Source organism: Muntiacus reevesi, chromosome 7, assembly GCF_963930625.1.
Source record: "Muntiacus reevesi chromosome 7, mMunRee1.1, whole genome shotgun sequence".
In the NCBI taxonomy this organism is placed as follows: Eukaryota; Metazoa; Chordata; class Mammalia; order Artiodactyla; family Cervidae; genus Muntiacus; species Muntiacus reevesi.
Window position 1 is genome coordinate 62,816,872 of NC_089255.1, and position 23,733 is coordinate 62,840,604.

Sequence of the window (23,733 nt, forward strand, 5' to 3'; positions counted from 1 at the left end):
AGAACTTTTAATTGTGGCATGCGGAATCTAATTCCCCGACTAGGGATGGAACCCAGATCCCCTGCTTTGGGAGCACAGAGTCTTAGCCCCTGGAAGAGTCTTAGCACCTGGGAAGTCCATTAGTCATATTTGAAGTTGCATATTTTTATGATGTTCATGATATTTTCTCTATTATACCTCATGAAACCAGACACAATATGAGACATTTCAATACCTCCTACAGTTCTGCCCCTCAAAGTGTGGTGGGAGGACCAGCTGCATCTGAATCACTTGGAAGCCTGTTAGAATTCCACCGAAATTCCATCCCAGCTAGACCTACAGAAACTTCAGTTTAAAACAAATTCCCCCCAAAAATAAAAAATAAATAAAACAAATTCCCCAGGAGATTTGTGTTCATTTTATAGTTTGAGAAGCACCATCCTGTAACACCAACTAGAATATGCACAAAGCAGAAACTCAACAAATATTTTGAGGCCTGGGGCCCTGGGAATCCTACGAGATTCTCAGTTTTGCCATCACATCTTACTCTACTCCAGTTTTGAGCCTCCTTCCCCTTGAGGCCTCAGGTGGCTCTTTGCTCCCTCACAAAGCAGATATGAGTCTAAGAGTAAGGGAGACTTTGGTGTCAGAGGGATGGATGCTGATGAAGTGAAGCGGCTGTCTTTCCAGCAGAGTTAAAAGCAAGTGTTGGAGTCGGGCCTCAGGGCTACAATATTTCTGGGGAGAAATTGGCTTTATTTCTAAGACAAAAATGCCTATCGCTTGAGCATCCAAGCCTCTGGGGATTAAGGGGTTTGTGATAGACAACACTGGAACTGTTTCTAGACTTGATTTATTGACTTGTCTGTTTCTATTCTGTCACTAATCTGACGGACAAGGAAACCCGGGACATGAAAGAATTTCTGCGTGTTTGAGCTCTCTGCCATCAGGGTTGGGTCGACCTGCTCAGAGTGGGTGAACTCAGGGATGGGAGGCGTTTGTGCAAGGGCTGTTTGCCTGTGAGGAGGGCGTGTGTGGAAGCCACTCGGGAGAAGTGGGTGCCTCTAGGGAGCTGATTGTCTGTGATGTGAGATGTCTGCCTGGAGTGGGTTAGAGTATGTGCAGTGAAAGCGTTTGGATGGGAGAAGGGAGGCGGGGCTCCCATAGCAGCATGCCGAAACCCGGTAGTTACAGACTGGTCCTACCGAGCAGCCCTCATCTCGGCCCCCCACCTCTGCCTGCGCCCAACCCTAGCTTTTCCTCCTAGGATAATATTTCCCAGTTGGGAGGCCTTGGGGAGGGGCAGAAGGCGCCGGAGGGCCAGGAATTCAGGAGTCTAAGGACTCCCCTCTCAGGATCGCGCTAGGTGGGAGTTGGGGGGGCGGGGTGGAAACAGACGTGGGCAGGTGAGCCCCTGCAGGGACAGGCGTGGAGACACGTGGAGGATTTATCCTCAGTTCATCCTCAGGAGTCGGATGCCCTGCCCTGGGGTCGCCACTTCGCCTGTTCGGCGAGCACACAGGCTGGAAACCCGTCCCCCTGCTCTCCGTGGGGCGGGGGGGAGGTCGACCCCTTTAGGTAGCGGAACCCCGCCTCTCCCTTGTTACCGACGAGCCCCGCCCCCTCTCGCCGCCCGGCGGAGCTCCGCCCCCCGCCCGGCCACCACTCTCCCCTAGCTCAGTCTGGCCGGCCCCATGTTACTGAGCGGAGCTCCTCCGGCCGGCTCCGGCCCGGGGCCAAGGGCACAGGGGAACGCGGGGGGCGGCCCGGCGGGATCGCGCCGCGGCGCCGGGGGTGCAGGAGCCGGCCCAGGAGGGGGCGGCAGCGGCGGAGTGGCCAAGTGGCTCCGGGAGCATCTGGGCTTCCGCGGGGGGGGCGGCGGCGGCGGCGGAGGTGGGGGCAAGCCGGCGCCCCCCGAGCCGGACTACCGCCCCCCCGCACCTTCCCAGGCCGCGCCCCCCGCACCTCCCCCGGACATTTTGGCTGCCTACCGGCTGCAGAGGGAGCGTGACTTCGAAGACCCCTACTCCGGGGGGCCGTCCGGCACCGCTGCCCTAGCCACCCCCGCCGCCCCCGGCCCCACGCCGCCCCCGCGCCATGGCTCGCCCCCCCACCGCCTTATTCGGGTCGAGACCCCTGGCCCCCCAGCTCCTCCGCCTGAGGAACGAATCTCTGGACACCCCGCCAGCAGCGACAGGGTGAGTGCCACGCCGGGCCGGGGGCGGCCAGAAGGAGAGGTGGTCGGAGGTCTGAGGCTTACGAGAGGGACAAAGGTGGCCTGACCGGGGCCGGGCCCCTCGGTGTCACGGTTCCTGGCGGACACGGTCTTAGTCTCTGACCCGGGGCTCGGAGGCTTCATCCACCTTTGTTCAGATTCTGGACCTTCTAATTTGGGACGTGCGCCCCAAACTCTGCCTCTTTCCCTTATTATCGCCCCGGAACTAGTGACCCTCCCCCTCCCAGGCTCTGCTCTCTTCTTCGCAGCCCCCGGAGCCTAATCAGGGAGCCTTTTTCTAACGGAATTTGAGCCCCGCTTCTCCCCAGTTTATGGCCTTTCAGCCCTCCGGGAGCAGCAGCTCACTGCCCTTTGATCTCTGACCCCTCCCCCCCAGGGCAGAGTGAGCACAAAGCTCCTTCCCACCTCCTGTTAAGAAAGCCCAAGCATCTTTGCAGGTGCTAAAGCGCCAGGAAGGAGGTGAAGGCTGGTTTTCTCCCTGTGGACACAGCAAGAGCTGGCTTTTGCCTTAACCCATGGTACTGGAGACGGGTGGACTGTTGAGCAGGGTAGACTGTTGTTCTTAGCAAGCCAGAACCAGCAGTATGCATCTCTTCACCAAGAATGCTGACCACTGAGGTACAGGCAGGGCCACTCCTGTTCTCCCTCCCTATCTCCCCAGGTATGGGGACAGTCAGGCTTTCCTGGTGGCTCAGTGGTAAAGAATCCGTCTGCTAATGCAGGAGACTCGGGTTTGATCCCTGGGTCAGGAACATCCACTGGAGAAGGAAATGGCAACCCACTCCAGTATTCTTGCCTGGGAAATCCCATGGACAGAGGAGCCTGGCGGGCTGCAGTCCACAGGGTCACAGTCAGACACGACTTAGCAACTAAATAACAACAACGTGGGGGCAGTCAATGCTCAGAACCTGTTGCCCAAAAGGGGCTAAGCAACTGAACCCACTCCTTCTCTCTTCTTGGCCTTGTCTTCCCGGTGTCCATTCTAAGGATGGCTAGAACTTTTCATGGATCTTCAAGCTTAGGGTTCTCACCATTCCTGAGAACATCTATTGTGGCTCAAAGCCCCAGGTAGAGGAACCACCCCCCGGCCCAACTCATGTGGCCTGAGAGCTGAAAGCCATCCTCAGTCCCCTGTGACCCCAAATTCTAGGAAGATGACTCTGTGGGTGGCCCTGGCTCTGTTGTTCCTCTTCACTGACCTCTGGGAGCTTGCTCTGGGGCTTACTCCCCTCTCCTCAGCAGAGAACAGTTTTCTTTGATTGGAGAGCAAAATTGCTGTCTGAATCCATTGGCTCCAGTGTTGAGGTTTTCAGCTGAAAGTGTGATGCTGTTCTGTCCAATTTCCTGGGTAAGAGAGATATGTCGGGGTCAGAGAGAAGCCTCAGGAATGTGAGTTATTTTTCCCTGAGTTCCTGCCATGGGGCACGGCTGCCCATCCTGGGCACAGACCCTTCGCCTGCAGAAGGCGACTGTGTCCCCACGTGTCCTTAGGCTCCTCTTCTTCCTAATTTTCCCTGTTGATGATGGTGGCGGTGGTGGCAGTGGCTTTGTTCTTTCTATTGACCAGTTAGTCTCCTCCTGCCTGACCATTGCCTGTGGGCATGTGGGCCTGGACTGTCCCTGGCTCTCCTCCTCTCTGCATCCTCTTTGAATGGCATAACAGGCTGCCCACCAAGCCATGGGCTCCTCTGGGACAGGACCATGTCCTCATATTGTGTCTCACAGTGCCTGACACAGAATTTGGCATAAAGAGGGATGGTGCATAAATAAGTCCTGAGTGGTGACTGTGCATTGCCATAGTGACCTGAGGGTGAGCAATTCCCCTAACTAAAGCTCCGCATGTCCATATTCTCACAGAGACCCTAAGGAAGGGGCTGTGCCCACACAACCATGTGGAAACCCACAGCCTCTTCTCACCGAGGGCATCCATCCTCCCCCCAGTCGGCTCTGTGATCTGTGGGCTAAGCGGTGTCTGACTCCTTTGTCAGCTGTGGGGACAGAAATGAAGTGGAGCACTCGGTGGTTTAGTGGGTGTGTGAGAAAGACTCAGGAAGCTATCTGAGCTGGCCCCAGGGCAGGGAAGCTGACCTGGGGCCGCGCCCCCCGCCCCCCCCCCACCCCCCCATTCAGAGAGAGCAGCTCCATCCTCTCAGGAACAGAGTTTGGATCTTCTTAGGAAGAGCCCAGACTGCACACCTGAGCCCCTCACCCTAAGCCCAGGTGGCGGCCCGTGCCTGCAGAGCTCGCACAGAGTTGTGGCTTCTAGATGGTGAGCCGGCCTGGCTCCCCCGAGCTCCTGCTCAGTCGGTGTTTCTGTTCTGTGTGGCTGCTTTCTCCTTAGTCTCTGTTTCCCCTCCTCTTAGCCCTGCAGGTCCCCTTGGCTTGTTGCTTTTAGGTCACTTCCTAAGGCACAATGAAGCTGGGCCCCAGGTTTTGCCTTGGGCTGGCTCATTTCTCTCCTTCTGCAACCCAGCAGTGGTGCTGGGTGGGTCAGAACCCTCTGAGAGAGGCTGGATCATGAGGTTTGATGAAATGGGTGGAAATGCTTCTGTGATGAGCCAGAGAGATTGAAGGGGAATGGGCCCAGTGGATGTGGGGTCAGGAGAGAATAGGCCTTCAGACAGGCCCCTGAGAGGCCTGGGGGCTCAAGACCATTTGCCTTCTCCCCATGCAGGGCTCTGGCTGCTGGCCCACCTTGAGACCCATGGCTGCAGTTGGCAGGGGTGCACGGGTGGCCATCTGGGCAGGCCTGGCAGGGCAGGTGTGGGAGCAGCAGGAGCCGCGCCCTGCACCAGGCAGGCAGGGCCTCGCCATCTGGCTGCAGGAAGGCTCCCTCTTGGTCCTGGGCCCTGTCTGGCCATCAGGCTGTGTGCTCTGGCAGAGGGGCTAGAGAGCTATGCCTTCCCTTGCTTTGCTCCCTTTTCTCAGACCTTCAATGGGAAAAACCTGATCTAATTAGCAAAGGGGGCTGGGGATGGGAGAGGGGCCCTGATTGGATGAAGCTTTGAGTTGCCTCTGACCATCTGCAGTGTGTCCTTTGCCTCCATCATGCCAAGATGTGTGAGAGAGACGGACAGAGATAGAGAATGAGAGTGAGAGCAAAACAGAGGTGATGTGAGCAATAAGACAGGCATCTTGTATGAACTGAAACTAAGGTTCTTGTCCCTAGCTCACAGAGGGGCCGCTAGGGTTCACGAACCTCCAGAAATAGTGCGCAGATATTTGGGTGAGCAAGCACTTTTCTGCGAAACGGCTCACAGCTCTTCAGTTCTCATTGGTGTTCACAGGGCCCAAAATATTAAGAACTTTGAAAAATAGATGCTATACCTCATAGATGATTTTCATGTGGACTTGGATCCTCCAGGCCCAATTTGGAAACGAGTGAGCAGATAAGCAGGAGGAAGGAAGTGAAGGATACATTCTAGGTGCCAGAAGATGAACAAGCTGTGCCTGCCCTGGGGTTAGGAGGGCAGGTAGGGGCCCTCCCTTGGCCAGTGTTTATGGTCATCATTAAATGACACTGTCCCAGGCACCACTTGGGAGGCCGAGGTCTTGCCTTTTTTGGGTTTGTTTGCTTTAATTTTCCTTCTTATGACTTGCACAGACTCTGTTTATCTTACACCTGTCCTCGTGTCCCCAGTGATGGAGGAAAAGAGAAGGGTCTGGATCAAGGGACCCCTGTGGACTGGTTAGACCTCTGAACCTTCTGCAGCCCGGGCTGGCCATCTGTGCTGCGATAGGTGCGTTGAGGAGGGCTGAGGCCCGCGGCTACTGTGGGATGGTGTGGCAGGCCTGTCCACTCTCTCCACTACTGCCTCCTCATGCTGCGACACTCCCTCCTCTGGAAGACACCTGTGGCTTGTTGGCCAGTGACTCAGTGACACCGTAGCCCTGGTGCTTTCCCTTTGGGAGCCAGGGACAGGCAGGAGCCTGTAACCTGAATGGGAGTAGCTGGCTGGGGTCCCGGGCTTGGAGGGGTGCCTGGAGCCAACACCAGCTGCCCTCTCTGGAGAACCAGTGTGGTATGAGAGGAGAGCAGAGAAGGGGCCCAGACCCTGCATACAGTGCGCCTGTCATGCTTCCAGAGCCCAGGGCCCAACCCTGTAGCTTCACAGCACCTTGTCAAGGTGCTTCTTCTCTCTCTTGGAGCTTGTTTTGTGTGTGTGTGTCACTGTGAGCTCCTGAAGGGTCCCGAAATTTGTTCTTTTCATATCTAACAATGTAATCATGGACATTCACTGAGCCTCTACCTCATATCTAGCACTGTTTGAAGCAGCTCATGTATACTAGACCAGTTGATCCTCACAACAACCCTATAAGGACAAGTCTGGTCTGTTATTATTCCAGCATTACAAATAGGGAGACCAGGAATGTTGAGTCACGCTTACTTGGTTTCACAGCTAGTTAGGAAAGCTGAAAGCTGACGTTCTCAATGGGGAGCCTAATTCCAGACTGACTACCAGTATCATGCATGGGACCTTTGCACCTGCCCAGAGGAGCCCTGCAGAGAGAGGAAGTGTCACTAAGCATTTGCTAATGAACAAGGGGAAGGAGACTCTTAAAGAAGGAATGAGGATTGCATTCTATGCTGAGTTCACAATTTCCTGAATGCTGAAGGCCGCACTTGCCCCTGAATCCCAAAGTGGCCTCAGACAGACTTTGTAAGAGTCTTACAAGGGTTAGTAGCAAGGGTTAGTTAGTACCTGTCAGTGACGTTTGAATGTTTTACAGGCATGGCATTGCTTTGTGGTTAGAAAAGGATAATAACAGATTTGCTTCATGTGAAGGCATTTCCCTGGCAGATAATATTGGGAAAGGCATTCCGGTAAGTGGGAACAGAAAGTGCAAACAGTTTGATCTTGAGGAAGGTAAATATCAGTAGTACACCATTTCCAAAACTGACAGATTTTCAGTGGAAAAAGGATTTCATAGTTAAAATAATTTGGAGAAATGCTGAATTAGACAAAATTAGTTTATTCTTTTGACTATAGGACTTCTCATAGCCTTTAACATGCTAAGGTGTATATTACATCTACAAGTAGAGGAGGGAAGATGCTACATTTCCCAATTCTTCTGGAAAATCTATGGCAAGACACCCAGAGTCAGGGGACCTGGGTCTCTGACTTTCTTGTCTCCACTGCTGCAAACTGTGCACCCTGGACAAGCCAGGACTCTGGGGCCCCAATGCCTGTATACAAGAGATTATCATCAGGGCTAAGACTGATGGAGCACTGACTCCATGCCAGCCTCTGGGCCAAACACTTTTTGTATTCATTGTCCTCTACCCAATCCTGTGAGACAGATACTAATACCACCCCCATTCCACAGATGAAAAGACCAGAGGCTTCCAGACATTAAATGTAAATGAAAGAAATAGAGGAAAGGGACAGTGGTAGACTTTGGAGACCTTACAGAGCCCAATGCTGTGACATGTGACCCCTTGCTCCCCTGGCCTTAAGAACCCCATGGATTGGCTCAGGAACTCCTAGCAGGGTCCAGCTGCAGAGTGGGAGGGTGGAAGCAGATGGTGGGCCTGCCAGCTCCCTCAGGAGAGGCCTGGGCAGGAAGGAAAGGCAGAGCCCGACAGCTACTTTGGGAGGGGACACTGCCCAACTCAACAGGCGCAAGAGCAGGGTCTTGGAGCCACCCTGCCAGATGGCAGGAGGGGAAGGAGACCTGGTTGGCAGGGGGCCCTCTGGGCAGCAGCTACTCACCTATGAGTTTGAAAATATTTCAGCATTTCAGCAGCGTTCCAACTACCAGAGGGTTTGCCGAAATATCAGCCCCAGGTTTTAGGTACCTTCTCTGTCCATTCCTTCCTTCTGCCCTGAGCCAAAAGGTTTGATCCCCATCAAATATTCATTCTCCTGACAGGCTGCTCCCACAGCCCCTGCTGGTCAGTCAGTTAGAATGAATGGGGGTCTGAGACTTGATGTCTCTCCAGAAGATGGAGTCTGGGGAGCAGGAGGCCTTTTGAGCATCCAGAATGTGCACTGGGCAGCTACCGTGTGCCAGGCTGATACCATATACTACAGTGAGCACGTCAGAGTCGGGTAGAGGGCCCATAAAGCAAGTCGTGGTGGAGCAAAGATGTCAGAAGCCGGCAGAGGCAGCTTTCCCACACCTGAGTGGTTTGCCTCCTCACGTGACCTGGAACCACTGGGAAAGCAGGTCTGGTCTCTGATGGGGGTCCCCCATGTGCAGGGCAGGTGCTTATCCTGCCAACCTCCCAGCAGGCGTCTCTGCTACAGTTCCTGATCCCGGTCCTGTGGGTGGCTTTTCTGGGCACCCCCGCCTCGGGTGAGGGCTGGGACTTCCTGGAGCAGGTGTAGAGCCAGGAATGGAACAGAGGAGCCATTGAGCTGCCCACAGAGCTGCCACCTGGGTGCCCGTGGGCCCTGCGGGCTGCTGCTGTGGAGGCCCACGCCAGCCTGGGAGGGGTCCTAGCACCTGGCCCAGGCTCTGACTGAGCTTGGAAAGCCAGGGCATGGGGGGTTCCGTGGAGGTGGCGAGGAGGGGCCTGGGGCTTAGGCCAGGAGCTCCTGCTCCCAGAGCAGCTTCTGGGGACTCATACCTTCTGTCTCCTGTCTCTGAATCTGACTCCTCACCCAGATTCATGCTTCCTCTTCTGAATGAACAAGGAAAAGTGCTTCCTTTGTCCTTTCTTCCTTCCTGTTTGTATGAACTGATTCAACACATAATTACTGAGCACTTTAGGCATTGGGAATTTAGCAGTAAACACGGTTCCTGCCCTCAGGAAGTTCACAAGAAGACAGATAAGACAGTATATACTACACAAGAAGACAGATAAGACAGCAAGAAGGCAGATAAGAAGACAGTATATGCTACACAATGTGATGATAGCCCAGCACAGAGCCCCTAACCAGACCTAGGGGGAGACTGACTGGAAGGCTTTCTAAAGAGAAATAAACTGATCCAGGTAATCGGAAAGCCTTAAGATAAAAGAAAGAGATTATAGAGCTTTCAGGTAATGAATGAAGTGACCTGAAACTTCAGGGAGTAAGAGAGAACCCATAGAGGGAAGTGGAATCTTTACATTTCTTTAACTTTGGACTTTTATTTTTGGCACTGGAGAGCCATTGCAAGATTTGTTGATTCAGTTACTGTTGAGTAGCTGCCACGTGTGAACATGAGGCTAGGTGCCAGCTCGGGTGGGTACCCAGTGGGTTGGCCTCAGAGCCCCTTGGTTGAGTGGGTCGGACTGTGGGTACCTATTGGCCTGGGTGAAGCAGCTTGGGGTGAGAGTGGATTTCTTTTCTCAAGTTGCTGGAGAAAGGAGGACTAGGAGTAGAGGCTCTGAGGGGAGCTAGGCAGTGATGTAGAAGAAACACTTTATTTTTTGGTCACACCAGGCGACATGCAGGATCTTAGTTCCCCAACCAGAGATAGAACTTGTGCCCCTTGCATTGGAAGCGCAGAGTCTTAAACACTGGACCACCAGGGGAGTCCCTAGAAGAAACATTTTTCTAGTGCCTACTGTGGACCAGGTGCTTATTGGAGCTGGAGAGACAAAAATGACAAAGAGGTCAGGTTACAGGATGAGGTTACAGGATGAGCTGGTGGACATGATGGGATGATCTGAGATGTGGGCCTCAGGGGCAGGCAGAGATACAATGGAGATAAAGGAGCTGGGGGTCTTCACTGGAATGAGGTGAAACGAGTGGGAGCTGGAGAACTGAAGGATGAGAGTTCAGCTAGGAGCTGTTGGGATGCATGTCAAAGACCCCTGGAGCGGCCTGTAGGAGTGCTGCTGCTACTGCTAAGTCGCTTCAGTCATGTCCGACTCTGTGCGACCCCATAGACGGCAGCCCACCAGGCTCCGCCGTCTCTGGGATTCTCCAGGCAAGAACACTGGAGTGGGTTGCCATTTCCTTCTCCAGTGCATGAACGTGAAAAGTGAAGTTGCTCAGTCGTGTCCGACTCTTAGCGACCCCATGGACTGCAGCCCACCAGGCTCCTCCATACATGGAATTTTCCAGGCAAGAGTACTGGAGTGGGGTGCCATTGCCTTCTCCGAGTGCTAGGAGTGCTAGGAACCTGCAAAAAGGGGTGTCTGAGGTGGGAAGTTTTTTTCTTCATTCCACCTTGCTAGGGGTCCCAGATCCTATTACTCAGGCCAGGGTGGTCATCCCCACAGCCTCCCTGCCCAGCTGACTCCCAGAGTTCTGATCTGGACCAGAACCAAAGTCTAGAAGAATAGGGGAGAGGCAGGAGCAGCCCCTCCCCTAGGCCGCAGGCCTCACAGCTACCTCTCGTCAATGCCCGGCGTCCCGGTGTGCGGTGCTCCCCTGGGGCTGCTGGCACGGGGCGGACTGGGCTCTGTGTCTGCCTCAGCGGGTCCCCCCCAGCCTGTGCCCAGCTTGTTGGAGAAAGGCTCTATTGTCCTCAATGAGCCCCACCCCAGCACCTTAAGCTCTTCTGCAGGGTGTGTTGCTGGTTGTGGTTCACTCTGCCTTGACTGGAAGCAGGAACAGAGGGGTGGCCATGAGCCACTTGTGTGAGAGAAAGGGGCAGCTTGAATGTGGAGGGCCAAGGCCAGGGCTGTCCTGTCCCTGCCCTCCAAGAGCCCAGAGGGGTTCCGCAGAGCCCAAATCCTGGTTTTCTCAGGGCTATCCTAAGGTGGTCTCTCTCCCAGGACAGCCCAAGATGCCTGTGGTAGCAGGTTGGCAGCATGATTTTGCAAAAAGGGCACATGTTCCAACTCTGGTTCCTCCGCTTACTTGGAACAGACTTGGGTATGTTGTTCCCTACCTGTCCTGAGCTTCCATTTCCTAAAAATGGGGGTAATAATTCCCATATGGCATTGTGAAGGGTGTTGTGAGGATAAACCAGCGAACCGTGACATAAAGTCAGTGCTCAGCTCTTCCTTCCTTGATGGTCAGCAAATATTTCAGCATCTGGGAGTGCAATGGTAGACGTGAACCAAGCTAATTGCCTAGTTGTCTGCTGCCCCCTGCTTATTCTTAGGATGCTCCCAACACCTTTATAAGCGGGTCTCTGAATTAATTCCCTCTGTTAGGTCATCTGATCCTGCCTGGACTCTGAGGCAAGCCTTAAGGCCCAGAGCCTTATCCTATGGCCATCTTGCCTGAGGGATGGCCCAGAGGCACACAGTTAAGAGAAAAGGAAGATGGACCATTCTGTAGGCAGCCTAGTGGGGGACCCCACAAAGGAAGAGCCAGAGCTTGTCCCCATCCAAGCTCCTGGGCAGCCAGGACTCTTGCTCCCATGGACAGAGCAACCAGGGAGAAGCAGAGCTGTCTCTCAGATGTCTGAAGCCTGCTCGTCTCATTCTCTTCCCACAGTTGGCAATTCTAGAAGACTATGCGGACCCTTTTGATGTTCAGGAGACTGGCGAAGGCCCAATAGGTGCTTCAGGAGTCCCAGAGAAAGTCCCTGAAAATGACGGCTACATGGAACCCTATGAGGCACAAAAGATGATGGCTGGTAAGTGATGGAGTCGGCGGTGGGAGCAGGGTGGGCGACACTCCCTGAGGCCTGAAAATTCGCAGGACAGGCTCTGGGGCCCACAAGTCTAAGGACTGATTCCTTGGTCCCGAGAAAACATGGAGAAAGCTTTTGCTGGGTCCTTGGGGAGGGTGGTGGCCATTGCCTTCAAGATAGTCATTTTGAAGGAGCTGGGACTTACAGAGCCTAAGACCTAAGGTACTGGAGAAGGCCATACAACCAAAGGGCAGACCACAGAAGCATTTGGGATAGTCAGGAAGGGCAGGCTAGTGGTATGGGCTGGGCTGGGGGTCACTGATCCCAAGAAGAGAATCACTAGCTTTAGAGAAGGTGATGGGGTCGAAACGATGGGATGTTGAAGTGAACACCTTTGTGGCAACTGGAAACACACAACTAGACGTGCAGATGCAGTGCACAGGAGAGTGGGTACGTAGTTCAAGGAGTGAAGGCAGGGAGAAATAAATGAGACCTGGCCCTGGGGAAGAGAGGTCAAGAAAGCATATAGGAAAAGGGGCCAACAGGGTAGGATGTGGTGAATCAGTGTAAGCCAAGGCCCCAGGGCAGGATGAAAGGAAGGTTTGTTCAGGGGCAAATAATCTTAGTGCTAGGCATACGGCTAAGCCTAGCTAAGAGCTAAGAGGGGCAGTAAAGGGTCTCAAAGGCTCGAATGAGGCATTTGGACTTGCTCCAGAGTGGGGAGGGGAGCCATTATGTATTCTTGAACAAGAAAGAAACAGGATGAATATGGCATTTTAAGAGGATTACTGAGGCTTTGGTGTACAGAACAGGCTAGAAGAACTGGGCATCAGGAAGATGAGTTAGAAGGCTATTGTGGAAATTGTTGAGGCTTTAAGAGACCAATAATTAACACCCCTTTCTTCCCCTCTGGGCTTGGAAATAACCAAGAAATAGGATTAAGGAAACAGACAGATGGAGATAGCAATGTCAGCTTTATTACTGATAAAGTTGATTGGAGAACATTACTTAGCTATGTCACTACAATGGGCTTCTTAATACTTCACCACAGAATTAAACTTGTCCACTCAGGCTTAGGCAACACAGGACAGCTGTAGGCCCCTGCACGGGGGCAGGAGGAGAAAGAACCAGAATGTTCTCTCTCTGCAAGTAGACAGATGTGGGAAAGAAAGGAAGCATCCGCTGTCTGATCAGATAAGCTGCTCTCCCTCCCTGGGTGAGGTGCGTGATGAGGCAGAGAGAAGTGGGGAGTGTTATTCCATGGAGACCATGAAACATGAGCCTGTAGAATGGAGGTTCACCCTAGCAGTAATCTAGATGAGGAGACCTGGCCCTGTGGAATGGAGGTCAAGATAAAGCGTCAGAGGGAAAGGGGTCGTTGTGGAGAGTTGAAAGAGGAGAGTCAGCAGGTGTTGGCACTGAACATGCGGGATTCAAAGAACGAAGAGGGCCCAGGACCAAGGAGAGCAGTGTAATCGCCAGCAGTGGAGAAAATGAGAGGGTGGCTTCTGTATTTAGATCAGAGTGGTGTGGATGCCTGGGAGGTCTAGGAGAGCCCTGGAATTGTATGAGAAAATTTGCACATTTTTCTGGGGGAGTAGCTCCATAGTTTTTATCAAATTTTCACTGGGGTCAATGATCCCTAAAAGAAGATCACAGAACAAACTAGAACTTTGGAAGAAAGCAGTGAGTTTGAAACACCAAAGGGAAATAGCTTTATGGCAGTTGGAAACATACAGATGCAAAGGGTGCCATGAGACTGAAGAGTGAGGGCAGGGAGAAATGAATAAGACTTGGCCGTAAGAGAACAGAGACCAAGAGAGGGATCCAGGGAAAGAGACCGAACGGGGGTGATCAGAGAGGCGGACGGTCCATGAAATTGACTCATCCAAAAAAAAAAAAAACCAGAAAGAAAGAAATTGACTCATCCAAGGGGACAGTTTCAAGGAGGTCAGCAGTACCTGAACAACAAAGAAGGATTTTCTGACTGTAAGATGACAAACCTTGGGGCGCAAAGAAATAAATGGATCTGGGTAGCAAGGAGGAAATGGACTCTGCCTCAGTTTCCAAAATGAGTAAGCCTCAGCAACCCACCCCTTGCTGGCCATCATAGGATCTCTTTTCAGTCTTTCCCTTTGGTGCTTTTCTGCCCCTGCCTCCGTGGGGTCCCATGCTGTTGGAACCCCAGGGGTGTTTTGAGGGGCCTCTGGCCTCCCTGCAGAGTCAGCAGCCTCCCCTCTGAAGTCTTGTAGCTGGAGGGTGCTGCCTGCCAGGGGAGCTGAGCCAGGCAGCCAGGACTGCTCACACCTCCCCTCCTGCCTTGCCCTGGCAGAGATCCGGGGCTCCAAGGAGACAGCAGCTCAGCCCCTGCCTCTGTATGACACACCCTATGAGCCAGAGGAGGAGGGGGCCACCCCAGAGGGTGAGGGGGCCCCTTGGCCCCGGGAGTCCCGCCTGCCAGAGGATGATGAGAGGCCCCCTGAGGAGTATGACCAGCCCTGGGAGTGGAAGAAGGAACGGATTTCCAAAGCCTTTGCAGGTGAGTCCTGGGTGGAGAGGGCAGCTCTGCTGGGGCCTCGGAGCAGCTTTCCAGGCTCAGGGGAATGGGAGGACTGGGCCCTAGGGACGGAGGTGATGAGTTGGGCACTGTGAACACAAACTGTGTGCAGCGTCAGGGGATGACTTCCTGCATCACCACCTCTCAGGCCCCCATCTTTTAGGAGGCAAGGTAGACTTAAAAGTAAAGAAATTTCAAACAAAATGCTCAAACTTGTGGCCTGTGTTAAAGACTTAGATTTAACAAAACAAAGCACTTAATACTCCAGACAGTAAAAACCCCCTATGTGTACAACCTGACCGCAAGGGATTTCTCAAGCATGGAAATGGGTGGGGAGAGGGAGAAATGATCGGGTTTCTCCTGTACCAATCACCCCAGGGTCCATCCCAGGCCCGGAGTCCAACATGGAGAGGATGTGCGTGGGTGGTGCAAGATCCTGGATCCCTGATTCAGTGAGAACATCAAGGACTTGTGCCGTTAGACCTCATTCCTGCTCCTGTGTCCTCCTCAACCCTCCCTGGGCAAGGGGCTCGTCCTGGAGCTGGACTCGGCTCTCTGCTCTGTCCCCCCAACCCTGGCAGCCAGACTGGGAAACCACAGCTTTCTCATTTGTTTCCTGTAAAGCATGCACTGTTGAGGACAGGCCGTTTATCTCCAGGAGTCTCCTTGGAGAATCAATACTGTTTGGATTGCTTAATGGGAAAATCTATGCTCGTCATTAGGAAACCTCGTTAGCAGTCCTGCAGCCGCCAGTGGCATGGCTCTGCTAATTGTTAAGGCTCAAGATTGAGAATGTGGGGGGTAAATTTCAATAAAACATCTGCCCCCCGTGTCTGAGCTTTCGTGACACCCTGTGGCCAGATTGTCTGGGTCTTGTTGCCCATGAGTTCCCAGGCTTCAGGTCAAAGGGAGAAGACAGGCAAGGTGGGAGGTGCCAGGAGGTGCCAGGAGACTGTGGGGGTGTCTGGGTATGGTGCTGAGTGGTGTGGACAGCCCTTTGTCCCACTTTTCCTCCCTGCCCAGTCCGTTTGGGCCCTGGAGGCTCGAGAGATGTCAAAAGGGACCTGTGGGGCTAACAGAGCAAGGCTCTGTGTCCTGCTGTTTGTCACCGGAGCCGCCCACCAGGGCACAGCCAGTGTGGCTCCACCCAGTCCCCTGAGAGTCCTGTTCTTCCCCTAGAAGCCGTCCCTGCCTCTGCTCTGACCCTTTTCCTTTCTAGGCTGTCCTGTGTCCTGGCTCTGGTTTCGGTGTCTCAATCTCTGCCTCTCTCTGTCTCTGTCTCTGTCTCTGTCTGTCTCTCTTCTCCCGGCTTCTCCTGGCTCCAGTTGACATTAAGGTCATCAAAGACCTACCTTGGCCTCCGCCCGTGGGACAGCTGGACAGCAGCCCCTCCCTGCCCGATGGGGACAGGGACATCTCCGGTCCAGCCTCACCCGTCCCCGAGCCCGGCCTGGAGGATGGCAGCGGTGGGTCCTGTGGGGGCTTCTGGCTAGGGTCAGCCCTCAGGCCCCGTGGGATTGGGTTGGAGGAGCTGAGAGGTGGGGTGGAGTTCAGAGAACCCAAAAGGAATCCCTCTGACCCTGGAGGAAGAGGAAAGGGACAAAGGACACGGTCCTCCCACCCTAAAGTACAGGGGAGGTGCCTCCTAAGAGAGGCCCCTTCCAGATATCTTTCCTACCAAGCCAGGTAAATCCACTCTTCGAAATTCACCTTTTGGGGCAGAGCACTGCCTGACCGGATCCTTCAGCAGCACAAATAACTGAGGCTGGGTGATACTAGCCCAGGAAGTACCTGACTCCTTAAAGGAGAGATCTGATTTTGCATCTGGTGACTGAAGGGCTTGAAAGTGCTACACAGAAAAAGAGCCCAAATGGGGAGAAAGAAGACACTGAACCTTTCATCTATGTTCAGCTTTATGCACAATAGGCAGCCAGGGGTAGGCCTGCATCTGTGAGTACACACACAGGCATGAGCACTTGTTTGTACATTCATGCCTGTGTGTGAGTGGGCATTTTGTAAATACAGGCTGAGGGAGGGTCTCTGTCACCTGTGCATGCTGGCTTTACCCATGTGGCTCACTGGCTTCAGCCCTCCCTGGGCAAGCTGCCCAGGGTCTTGGAAGGGCTCTGGGGTCTGGGAGGCACCGCTGCCTCTGCTGGGCTTCTATGGGGGGCAGGGGGTGGTGGGGGGAGCCTAGGGGCAGCGACCTTGGGGGCGGGGGCAGGCTGGCGGCTTTGGGCTTTGGGCAGGATTAGCCTGTCAGGATGGCACCAAGGGGAATCAGATAATTGTTCTCAGATCGATAAGTCATTTCTGCAGAATGGCTTGGCAGGGTGATTTGGAGAACGGTAATGAACTCTGAGGAGGAGAAAGAAACAATATTATCAGCACTGAAGCCACCCTGAGGGGGGATGGGGTGAGGGAAGGCAGTCATCTCCAGAGGGAGAGGCTTAAGTGGTTTCTCATGTTGCTTCTCTCCCCTCTCCTGCCACAGGATGGGGACAGAAAGGCCCTGTGTGCACAGGAGAGCTGAGCCCCACCCCCACCCAGGAACGGACCCAGGATACTGTCCCTAGAGCTCGTCAGGCTCATGAGCAGACCCCACCCTTGCAGAACATTCCTTTGTTCCCTTTTGGGTGGAAATGGGGATGAAGCACTGGCTAGTCTATAGGGCTTTACCTCTAGAGTCCTCAGAGTCTGTGACTGGTATGTTCCCCACAGCCCAGTTTGAAGGATCTGAGAAGAGCTGCCTGTCACCTGGCCGGGAGGAGAAAGGGCGCCTCCCTCCCCGACTCTCTGCAGGGAACCCCAAGTCAGCCAAGCCCCTAAGCATGGAGCCCAGCAGCCCCCTGGGGGAGTGGACAGACCCAGCACTGCCTCTGGAAAACCAGGTGTGAGTGTCTGTGTCCAGTTGGGGACCCTCCCCTCCCTTCCCTTCCTGGCACTGACCTGCCTGCAGGGAACACTCAGAATGGGTGGCCCTGGACAGCCAGGGACCCAGCAGAGATGCCCCCCTTTCTTTCTCTTGTCCTCAGCTGGTATCACGGGGCCATCAGCCGAACAGATGCCGAGAACCTGCTCCGGCTGTGCAAAGAGGCCAGCTATCTGGTGCGCAACAGTGAGACCAGCAAGAACGACTTCTCCCTGTCCCTCAAGTGAGTGGGGCCTGCTGGCTGGGGGCTCTAGACAAGAGGAGCCTGTCAGGATGAGTCCAAGGGGAATCAGTGCGAGGACTACCGGCAGGACGGGAGGAGTCTCTAGTCTCTCTCCCGTGCCCAGCCAGGCTGGGGAGGACTCGATCCCCTGTGAACACGTGCTGACTCTGGGCAAGCCCGGGCGCCTGAGGTTTGACTGAGGCTCAGCCTCTGCTCTCGAGGAGCTCGGAGTTCATTGGGGAAAACTGTTAAGATTTGAGTCCAGCTTAGAAGGGTTCTATCCCTTTCTGGCTCTGTGACCTGGAGCCCCTTAACCTCTCTGGGCCTCAGGGCAATAACGATATCTGCCTTATAGGGAAGGATTAAATGAAATGAGCACTTAGCATAGTGCTTTGAGTGCTTACTAAATTATCAGTGTCATCATTATTAACCAAAGTCCAAGATGTTCTAGAAGTACAGGGGAGGAGATAGGAACTTTGCCTGTGGAACTCAACAGGGTGATGGACGCTGGGTCCTGGGAAGAAAGTGGAGTATTGGACACAGAGCTGTTCTTGTTCACTCTGAGGAGGTGGACAGAAGGTCTGGGGGCTGGCGGCTGACAACTGAGCTGTAAAGTGTCCTGAAAGAAGCAGAGGAGTCAGAGCACCTCCTCCTCCTCAGCCTTCCACTCTGGGCACAGATATTATACATATACCAGCATCTGCCTCCCAGGTTCTACTGGCAGGATGGCTAGTCTCCTTGGCGCTCAGGAGTTCTGTCTAGTAGAACCCCACATGGCAGCCTGTCAGAGCGCTGCCATTCACATCTCCCATCGTTACTGGGCCACCTATACCACTTCCTACCATATTTCCTAGGGGCCATTAGAGTACAGGTATACCCCACTTCAAACATCCAATATATGGAAATTTGGGAGTACTAAACACACATATTTGAGGATAATTATTCAACTTCACTAAAAGATAGTGGGAAAAAATGCCAAACTAAAGCCAGATAACCTGAATTTCATTCTTGGTTTTTAGTAAAGCTACCTGTGTGACCTTAGGCAAATCACTTAACCTCTCTGGACTTTAGTTTCTACATTTGCAAAATACGTCCAATGGATATCTCTTAGGTTTCTTCCAGCTTTTCTGCTCAGGGGGTTGCAAGTTATGAAAACAAAGGAACATTCAGGAAAAATTCATTTGTCAAAAATTTGAGCTACATAACTTCAGAAATGTGTATTGCTTTAAAAATCATAGTCATGATTCCTAGAGCATCTGCTAGGTGCCAAGCAGCATATACACCATCTCCAAACCAACTACTGTCTGCAAGATCAATCTCTTTTTTTATAGAAAGAAAACAGATTCAAAGAGGTATGTGATTTGCTCAAGGCCAACAGCAAATAAAGTGCCTAGAGCAGGCTCTGAACCCCACTCAGGCTGACTCCACGAACCTCACTGTTCCACTGCACAGTTCCACCCCCGTCAAGGCTGGTATGGTCCAAAGAAAGGGGAGACATGGGGCCTGACTCCCAAACAGTAGAGTCTGGGCCCTGCCTTATCCCAAGGAGTAAAGGAGGAGGGAGGCCTGGACACTGCTCCAGCCCAGGCTGATCTGGGCCTGCCAGCATCTGTCTGCCAGAGTCTCGTTTGCATATAAATGGCTTCTCTGAAATACAATTATGGTTTCTCTTTTCTCTGTAATGGAAGGGCTTTCACTGGTAATTAAACAGCTTCCTCCAAAAGCCTGCCAGCCCTCATGCTGCGGGCCAGCTAGTCCCACCCTGGTTCCCAGAGGGTCAGGCAAAGGCTCTGCTGTGTCCTAATGGACCGCTTGGGATTTTGTCCCAGGAGGTCAGTTACCCACATGGAGGCTGAGCTCTCAGCCAACTCAGTTCTTTGACCACTTGTTGCTCTTTTTGGCGAGACCTGTCCCTCAAGGAGAAGATATAAGTACAGTTTTCAGGGGAGGTAATCCCCCCAAGTGCACTGTGGGGAGGGGGTTGTCCCCTAATGGTGAGAGCACAGGGCCCACGCTGCTGCCCACAGCCATGGGCTGGGCTTTGAGCACAGGACGGACAGGGGAGGGTGACTGCTCACTGCCTCCCCTCTCCATTGCCCCAGGGGCTGTAACCTTTCCTCAGGCCCTTTGCTCTATTCTGGGGGCCTGCATGCTCACTGTCAATTCAGCCTTATCTCAGACCTCCCAATGAAAGATGGCCCCACACCCTGACACACACCCAGGCTTGAGGGCACTCCACCCTAAGCGGGAAGGGAAGGATGGAGTTAAGGGCCTGTTTTTTTCTTCCCATCCCTTTCCTCTTTAGTTTCCCCATTCTCCTTGCTTTCTCACTGAAGGCCTAGTGCAATGGGTCCAGGCAGAGCCTTCTTTGTACGCAGAGAGGGGAAGCAAGTGGTGGTTTGCCAGCCTCAACTCAAGGGTAGAGCCTCATGAAGAACAGCCCCCTTGCCAGTCCTGCCTCTCACCAGCTTCAGAACCCTGCACATGTCCTTCCAGGGCCTCTGATCAGCTGAAGCAAGTCCTCAGGCTTCAGGGCTCTCCCAAGGATTGTTTCTCTGTTGCCTGTGTGTGCATTTTAGACCTGGGCCCTGGCTGAGCAGGCTGGTGGTAGTTTGAACAGACGTTCTTGCTGGGAGCCGGCCAGAGCTCAGCAGCATGGTCCTCGTCTTGTGGGCAGGGCTGGGCACTAATGCTGATTTCCTGGATTGTGGTCGGGAGATGGGAGAGGCAATGAAGCATGTCCTCTCTGAGGGAGGGAATGGAGCGGCAGCCTGGTGATGATGTCATCCCAGGCAGAAGAGCTGGATAGATTGGAGGGGGCAGGGGTTGGAGGATTGGCCCAAGGCCCTGTTAGCAGAAGGGTGAAGGGATGTCCTTGGGACCAGGCAGCTGGGTGTTCCCAGATTCGGAGGAATGCCCAGAGCAGCTCACCCCCTCCCCCAAATCATTGCAAGAGAGAATTCCAACCAAGAATCACTTGGTTGTTACATCTGGCCACCCACTGTCCTGCCAAGGGTGTCTGTTCATGAGTCACCAGGAGCTGCCCCTACACAGGTGTTCTCCCCCACAGCTCAAGGAGGGGGAAGATAAACTGGCCCTAGCTGGGGGGCGGGAGAGACTGGATCCCATGGTTGGGGGGTGGTGCTGATAGCTTGTTTCCACCTGCACACACCCTGTACACTCACCACACACACATTCTTGGCACACCCAGTGCCCTCACCACAAAGCCAATGCCTGCTGCCGCCTACTCACAAAATCCCCTCCATCTCCTCCCATCTCAGCGGCCTTGGAAGAACTACTGCCAGGGTGGGGGGAGTGGGGGTGGGATGGGTGGGTATAGGGCCTGCAGAGGGCCCTTACTCAACAGGGTCTCCCCTCCTCTTCCCAGGAGCAGTCAGGGTTTCATGCACATGAAGCTGTCTCGGACCAAGGAACACAAGTACGTGCTGGGTCAGAACAGCCCGCCCTTCAGCAGCGTCCCTGAAATCGTGCACCACTATGCCAGCCGCAAGCTGCCCATCAAGGGCGCGGAGCACATGTCCCTGCTCTACCCCGTGGCCATCCGGACTCTGTAGGGGTGATGCCTGGGCCTTGTGACAGATCTGGACCTAGCCCTGGGCGACCTCTACAGCCTTTCTTCCCTCTTCCAGGAATCGAGTGGAAGCTGTGATATTCCTTAATTTATTCTAAAGGGGAAGGGCTACAGGGACCTTGGAGTTAAAGGTGGTCGGGAGCTGAGGATTGAAGACTCCCTGGGGAGAAAGGATAGCCCCTGGAGGAAGGAGACTTCAGAATTACTGATCTTCCGAGGGGTTTAAGATCGACAGCTCCAGCCCCTTTCTTCCCCTAGGGCAGAGGTGGCGACCCCTTTCCCCGCCATCCTCTTCCCCCTGGGGTGGAAGGGTGGATGCGGGATGGAGCTGGACACGGGCCAACGGGGCGCCCTGGCCGTCTCTCCGCCTCCACTCCCAAACCACCGGCGGGAGTTCACCCAGAATCTGGTGCAGGGCTTCGGGTAGACCGACCCCTGGGGTGGAGACAGCATTGGGGGTAGGGAAGGAGGGGAAGGGCTCGGCCGCCGGGAACTTGTACAGGCCCCGGGCCGCCCCGGCTCTGGGCCAGAGGCAATAAATAAACTCCGTCCTGCCAGGCACAGCCGCGTCCGCGCCTCCAGCGCCGCCGCCGCCGCCGCCCTTCGGGCGGACGGGGGAGGGAGCGGAACGAGCACAGATTCTGTTTATAAATTAGCTCTGGAGCAGCAGGCGCGGGGCGTCTGTGAAAGGCAGTTTCGAAGCATCAAGTTCCTTCCTTTGACGAGATGTCAAAACATCCCCCGGGGCCCTCACCCCCGCCCCGGCTGGGAGGGGGGGCACCCGGATCCCGGCCGGCCGCGCGGCGCCCCCTCCCCGCCGCCGGGACGAGCGCGGCTCCCAGAGAGCGCGTCTAATTTCCTGCCAACAGCCATTTGTCTGGGAGGAGGGGAGCCGCGGAGAGACAAAGAGGCAGCGCGCCAGGCGGGAGGGAGCGGGGCGGCCCTGCCACGCGGAAGCCGCGCGCCGGCGGAGGCGGGAAGGCTGGCGCGGCCGACCGTGTTTCCTCTCCAGAGGAAGCGAGGGCCTGCCGCGCCTCACCCGGCCCCGGGTCGCTGGGTCGGGTCCCAAGATCTGCACGCGGCCGGTCCCGGGCGGGATCTCCCTAGCGGCTGCGGCGCCCGGCGGGGTCGTCCGCGCGCGCCCCCTACTGGCCGCGCCTCCACGAGCCGGGCCAAACCTCCCACGGCCCTGGCGGCCCCAGCAGCAGCAACCCGCCCCAGGATACGACTGGGCCGCCAGGCGGAGCTGCTGTCAAACCACTGCAGGCCCGCCCTCCCGCTCCCAGGGCCAGCTGGGCAGAAACTCCTGAGGACGCGCTGAGCTAACACCCTGGGGACGGCTGCCATAAGGGGGCAGCCTGAGAACCGCCCCCTGCCCCACCCGCCACCGACACCTGCAGCTCCCAAGCGCGGTGTGAAGCAGGGGAATTTGGATTTTCTAACCCGGTGGTTGAATTTATCAAAATTTATCAAAATCTAGGATCTGTGATCAGACAAATTCAAGAGTTCTGCGGGGACAGTGGAAAGGATCACTTGAAATTGAGTCCTGCTTCAGAAATTTGCTCAGAGAGGTTGCCCTATCCTGAAGTAGACTTGGAGGGCATTCAGTTATTTTGCAGATTAGAAAACAGGCCCAAAACGTTAGGTGATGGGCGCATGTCTCCTCACTGCCATCTCACTCCATAGGAGACTCATGTGAGCGCAGGTGCTCGACCTTTCCACTGCTCAGAGAAGAGCTGGGAGTAACTGAGGTTTTGGAGCAAGTCAGGTGACCTCTCTGCAGGTGGCTCTCTGCAGATTGCTGCGGTGTCCTGCTACACTGCTTCCCACTCTGTGCCCAGCCCAGCTTCTCTAGAAGCCCCCACGCCTCCCCCTGTGCCTCCTGACCAGGCTCAGAAGCCCCACACCACCTGCCCTGAGAGGCCTTCTGTCACAAAAGGTGCCGCTGAGCAGGGAAAGGGGGGTCTCTAGCCGCAGCAGGTGGCCTTGGAGGGGTTCCCTTATTCAGTGGGTGCTGGCAAGCTCAGAGACAATGTCTGGGTGGCTCTTCTGCCAGTACCTACCCCATCCTGGAGCAGAATAAAGAAACCCTTAGGGCAGAAAAGTGGTTTATTTATAAAAGAGACTATTAGAGCAGGAAGAGGGGAGGAGAGTGGAGGAGCACCCAGACATGTTGGGCCAGGTTCTGACGACAGTACATGTTTAAAAACTTGGGGAAAAGATCAATTCTACTGTTGGAATGGGGTCCTCAGGGGGGGTTCCCGTAAATTGCTCTCTGTGGCTCACTGTCTCTAAGGCATTTGCCAGCCCTTTTGACAGTGGAGAGCTCAGAGGAGAGGAGATTTGAGGAGTGGGGAGAGGTTTTAGGATGCCAGAATCTATCTGTGCTCCCACTTCATCCCTAAGCTCAACAGCCCCTGCACACACACACAATTTGTCTGCTCCAGCCTTTTGATTTTTTCCCTTATTTTGGAAGAAGAGGTATCACTTCGCCGCAAAACAATAATAGATCTCCTACCTCCCAACTTTTAGTCCTTACACAGTGCCTTGCATTTCTCTAGGCTGAGACATTCTGGGCCTGGGAGTCCCTGAACCCACATGGGGTGACTGACCATGGCCACCTGGACCAAGGTTGGGAGGTAAAAATGGGGAGATGGCTGAGGAAGCCAGAAACAGGAAATCTAGAGGTGAGGTGTCAGGCCGAATCTCTGCTCATCTAGACAGTGGGCAGAGCCCCTGGGCAGGAAGC

General features: G+C 54.5%; 1 protein-coding gene across 7 annotated transcripts; it reads left to right on the plus strand.

Moving 5' to 3' along the window:
* Positions 1-1,641: 1,641 nt before the first annotated feature.
* Positions 1,642-21,545, plus strand: SHF (Src homology 2 domain containing F). Of its 7 annotated transcripts, none has more exons than XM_065941297.1 (7): positions 1,642-2,177; positions 11,542-11,683; positions 14,013-14,219; positions 15,563-15,703; positions 16,959-17,130; positions 17,273-17,392; positions 20,781-21,545. In XM_065941297.1, the coding sequence occupies exons 1-7, from the start codon at positions 1,674-1,676 to the stop codon at positions 20,965-20,967; spliced, it is 1,473 nt and encodes a 490-aa protein (XP_065797369.1). In that variant the 5' UTR covers positions 1,642-1,673; the 3' UTR covers positions 20,968-21,545. The 7 variants fall into 7 exon arrangements, with proteins under 7 accessions (XP_065797369.1, XP_065797370.1, XP_065797371.1 ...); XM_065941298.1 differs by lacking the exon at positions 20,781-21,545 and adding an exon at positions 18,724-19,013; XM_065941299.1 differs by lacking the exon at positions 15,563-15,703.
* The last annotated feature ends 2,188 nt before the right edge of the window (positions 21,546-23,733 follow it).